This window comes from Sorex fumeus, unplaced genomic scaffold (genome assembly GCF_029834395.1).
Source record: "Sorex fumeus unplaced genomic scaffold, SorFum_2.1 ptg000183l, whole genome shotgun sequence".
Taxonomy (NCBI): domain Eukaryota; kingdom Metazoa; phylum Chordata; class Mammalia; order Eulipotyphla; family Soricidae; genus Sorex; species Sorex fumeus.
The window spans coordinates 3,770,728-3,775,620 of NW_026606240.1; the positions used below are offsets into that span (position 1 = coordinate 3,770,728).

Below are 4,893 nucleotides of genomic sequence, written 5' to 3' on the forward strand. Positions count from 1 at the left end.
ATGATGTTTAACAATAAAAAATAAATTATATGTTAATGCTTTATGATATCTATTATTACTTACTTTAGGGGTAGTAAATGATTATTATGAGAAATCTTCCACTAGCAAAAAACCCTAAGTTTAGGGTGTTCCGCTAGCAAACATGCACACAGAAAAGAATAGTAGGCAAGGTTAGAATAGATGACACAGTATCTGCCAGTTGTAAACTTGTGTCAGGAAAACATAGACTAATACTTTGTAAGGTCTTTTAGATTTAGGGGCAATATAGCCAAAACTAGAATAAACAACTTTCACAATCTTTAATTATTTATTTTGATTTTGGGTCCTAAGCTAGCCATGCCCAGGGCTTGCTCCTGGCTCCACACTCAGGAATCACTCCTGGAGGATCTGGGTAGACTGGGTGCAAGGGAGGTACCCTGCCCACTGAACTCTCTCTCCTGCACAAACAACTTTAAATTTTACTCATGCCTACTGATTCTCTGTGAACTACACTAGCCTCTGCTCTCCAGGTCCCTGTGACATGTTTATATACTTCCTAACTGTCCTTGATGTCTCTGTCAACTACAACATTGGCTCACCTTTGGATCTGCTGGGGTTGGGGGGAGCAATATTGCATTATATTGACATGCCATGAGACTACTGATGGCTGCATAGATGACCCTAAAGCTAAGTCAATCCGTTTGTTTGTCTACTTATGTGTTTGTCTCACTCTCTGTGTGTGACTGCTGCTGAATGGACATTCAAAGTGACAATTAGATTTGACAAATGAGAAACAATTTACACATATTATAACCAATTGTTGTGATCAACAAATTTTACCATCTATTAGAAAATCGCAAGTAGTATGGGATATTTGGGAACCTATCAAAAGAATCAGGAAGAACACAATAAATACTTGAAGTCAGTTGTAATTTAACATAGTGTCGTCATCTGGATCAAAGTGATAATCCAGTGGGAAACGCAATTGCCTTCCACATGTTCGACCTAGATTCAATCCCTGCCATCCCAATATGTATGTTCCTTGAACTCTTGAGTATTGTCTTCATACATGGCAAGCACCCTACACACTGTACTATCAATCCAGCCCAGAAAGTATGTGTGTATGTGTGTGTTATGTATGTGTGTTTGTGTGTGTGTGTGTGTGTGTGTGTGTGTGTGTGTGTGTGTGTAGAGGGAGAGGATTTGGGGTAGCCCCAGTGATACTCAAGTACTCCTGTCTCTATGCTCAGGAGTGACTCCTGGTGCTGCTAATGGGACTATATGTTGTGCTGGAGATAGAACCAGGGTCAGTCACCCGGAATATTAAAATATATTGAGCCCTACATTATTCCTCAGTGCTGGAGCAGAAATATATTTTAGAAGTGAAAAAAAGATGAGCCAGTAGGAGTCAGTGCAAAGACAGAATCAGGAACTTTGCTGGGGAAGGATCACCCAAGTGTCCAGGGACGGATTTCATACTACACATGCAGAGATGAGTAGAGACAGAGACAGATCCTTAAAGAGTAACCAATTGACTAGATGTAGTTTTTTTTTAAAAGAAAGTATTTGCTGATCCCTAATTAGCTAAAGGAAGAAAGAAAGGAAGACTGAGGAGAAGAAGAAAGAAAGAGAGAAAGAAGAAAGTAAGGCATATCTAAGGAAGGAAACATGGATGGAAGGAAAGAATGATGGAAAGTAGAAAGGAAGAAGGGAATAAAGAAAGGAAGAAAAAAAGAAAGGAAGGAAGGTAAAAAGGAAGGAAGGAAGGAAGGAAGGAAGGAAGGAAGGAAGGAAGGAAGGAAGGAAGGAAAAAGTTTTCGGCTGCTGGGGCTGGCTCCATTGGACCACCTCACTTCCCTCTGGGATGCCCTGAATAAAACAGGCTGACCTGGGGTCTAGGGCCATGTCTATGGTGTACTGTTCTGTGCTCTATTCTGAGAGATTCATTGTTGAGTCACTGGATCATGGCCATTGATGAGATTATATGGCGCCAGAGGTGTTTTGTGGGTGTGACTGCCAAGCAGCTGAGAACAGGGAGAGTTGGGGAGAGATCACCCATTATCTGATTTCATTGAGCCTGGAGTTTTCAGTCAGAAGTCCCACATACCCGAGTTTTTCTGCAGATAACTCATAGAGGAGGCTAGTCCACAATTGCCGATAGTGGCCATGATCATGGCTTTCAAGTTCTGGACATTTTTGTCTGCTGGGGCTAGCTCCATTTGGGCGGGGAAGGGATGAGTCTCTAAATAGATTTTGAATCTTTTTTTATTTATTTTCTTATCTTCTTTTTTTTGAGAGTTCTCTTGGTTGAATTTTTACATTTTTTAAATTTTATTTTACTGTATCACCGTGAGAAACAAGTACAAGCTTTCATGCCTGAGTTACAAACATACAAAGTTCAAACACCCATCCCTCCATCAGGGCACATTCCCCACCACCAATCTCCCCAGTATACTGCCCCTTTCTGGCCTTCCCCCCGGCCTTCATGGCAGACAATTTCCCACATACTATCTCTTTGATCTTATATCTTTGATGCTAGAGCATTTCTAACAAAATATTATCAACTAATGCCTCTTAATATGCTTAAAACTGTGGCTTGTATACAGTGGGTATTTCATAAGGTCTTACTGTTTTGGGGGCCACCCCAAAATTTTCAGAGGTGACTCATGGCTCGACAGTCAGTAATTATGCCTGGCAGTGCTTGTCGAAAAATATGGGAAGCCTTAGATTGAACCTGATAGGTCCCTGACCAAGCCAAATACCTATCTGCTTTACTATGGCTCTGGCTGAGTCATTACTACATTTAAATTTAGTAAATATTTTGCCTCTGCCTGGCTGAGCTGAGTTTGTCTCCTCCGCTGCTCTCAGAGAGCCTGGCAAACTACCAAGAGTATCTCACCCGCAGAGCAAGCAAGGCAAACACATTAACAACAAGTCTCACAAGGGAGAAGTTACTGGGCCCGCTTGAACAAATCGATGAACAAATGGAGGACAGTGCTATGGTGCTATGTGCAGATAAAATTTCTAGTGTTTTATAGACTGAAGTGTGAGTACTGTGAATGGCAGAATATTCCACTATTCGATTCTCAATATTATAAGTGCGCCTTGATTCAAACATGAGCTTGTGAGGTCTTGCTCTATATACTTTCATTTTTTTGACAACCAACTGTTTTCTTATGATCACAGTCCTAACCTCTGGCTTAGTGCTGGACTCACATGATGCGTCTCTCCACATGGCACGTTTGGGGATTTCAGCATTCAGTTTTCAGCATGAGCCTTGTGGACCATGCTGAATTTTATTAGTGAACACCTGATAATTGAATACAGAAACCTCTGAGATATTCTTGATTTGGTTTTCCTCTTCATAGTTTTCGACACTCAGAATTGTTGCTTTAATCTGTTAAAAAGATTTTTAAAGTTAATTTTATTTTTATACAGTTGTTCACAATATTTGAGTACATTTAATATTCAAACGCCAATACACCACCATCACACCTTCTCACCACCGTATTTCAAATGTTTCCATCCCAAACCTAAAACCTTGCCCTAATGCAGAGCCAAAAATTTACTTTTGCAGTGCTTATTATGAATAATTCACTAAAAATGATCTAAAAATTGTTTCTTAGAGAAAAGTATGTCAAGGTGGTTGTATTTCACCAGGAGCCATGAAGCACTTCTATAACAGATTAGTAACACGTTGTTAAGGTTTAGCCTTGTGTGCATATCTGTCTGTCCATCTATCTTTCTGTATAAATATATTTCCCTTAAGATTGGTTTCCTTCTGTTCTATTGTATTTTTTAATGAATCACCATCACATTCAGTTACGGATTTGCAAACTTTCGTGACTATGTTTCGGTCATAAAATGATCGAGTACGCATCTCTCTACCAGTGCCTATTCTCCACCACTAATGTTTCCAGTATCCCTCCTGCCACCCCCACACAATCTCTCCCACCTGTCTTTATGGCAAACACATTCCCTTTACTCTCTCTCCTTTGGGTGTTATGCTTTGCAATGCATATAGCAAGTGGCCTTCATGGTTGCTCTATAGTTTACTTTCAGCAGGAATCTAACATCCCAAGTGAGCCCTCCAAGAATCATTTAAATTGTGGTCCCTTCTTGGCAGAGCGCGGGTGCGGGTGTGGCGGCTGTAGTGGCTGTGGTGGCTGCAGAGCTGACAAGAAACTCCTAAATTTCCTCTGGAATGAAGTAGAATTTCTTAAGAACATAATTGATGCAGAAGAGAAAACCTATGGTGGCTGTGAAGGCCCTGATGCTATGTATGTCAAATTAATATCCTCTGATGGCCATGAGTTTATTGTAAAAAGAGAACATGCGTTAACATCAGGAACAATAAAAGCCATGTTGAGGGGCCCAGGTCAGTTTCCTGAAAATGAAACCAATGAAGTCAATTGTAGAGAGATCCCTTCACATGTGCTATCCAAAGTGTGCATGTATTTCACATACAAGGTTCCTTACACTAACAGCTCCACCGAGATTCCTGAATTCTCAATATCACCTGAAATTGCACTGGAATGGCTGATGGCTGCGAATTTCCTAGATTGTTAAATAAAATAAATTATAATAAACTGTTAACATTTTTCAGTATTTAATACCCTTAGTTCAGTTAGTAACTTTTCATATATAGCATGTTGCCTGTGTGTAATTGAACTTTTAATGTTCATTGCCAAACAGATTATCTTCTGTTTTTTTGCATAGGAATCAGAACTGACATTTGTTTGCTACATCAGTAAACTAAGGACATCTTCAAAAACTGAGAAATAAACTAATATGCCAATTCATAGGTGGTTTTTGCATTAGATTTTGGATGTGATTTTTTAAATTAATGGTGGTACAGTAAATGCTAAAATTTAGGCATAAATGTACATGTTCTACAAGTAAATAATTGGCTCT

At 39.7% G+C, this 4,893-nt stretch overlaps 1 protein-coding gene across 1 annotated transcript; it reads left to right on the forward strand.

Moving 5' to 3' along the window:
• Window positions 1-4,190: 4,190 nt before the first annotated feature.
• LOC130017238 (elongin-C-like) lies at window positions 4,191-4,675 on the forward strand. Its single transcript, XM_056107947.1, has one exon. It carries the CDS (start codon window positions 4,258-4,260, stop codon window positions 4,546-4,548), a length of 291 nt encoding a protein of 96 aa, XP_055963922.1. The 5' UTR covers window positions 4,191-4,257; the 3' UTR covers window positions 4,549-4,675.
• The last annotated feature ends 218 nt before the right edge of the window (window positions 4,676-4,893 follow it).

Coding starts and splice junctions, on each gene's coding strand:
- LOC130017238 (XM_056107947.1), top strand. CDS start 4,258: ATGTATGTCAAATTAATATCCTCTGATGGCCATGAGTTTATTGTAAAA.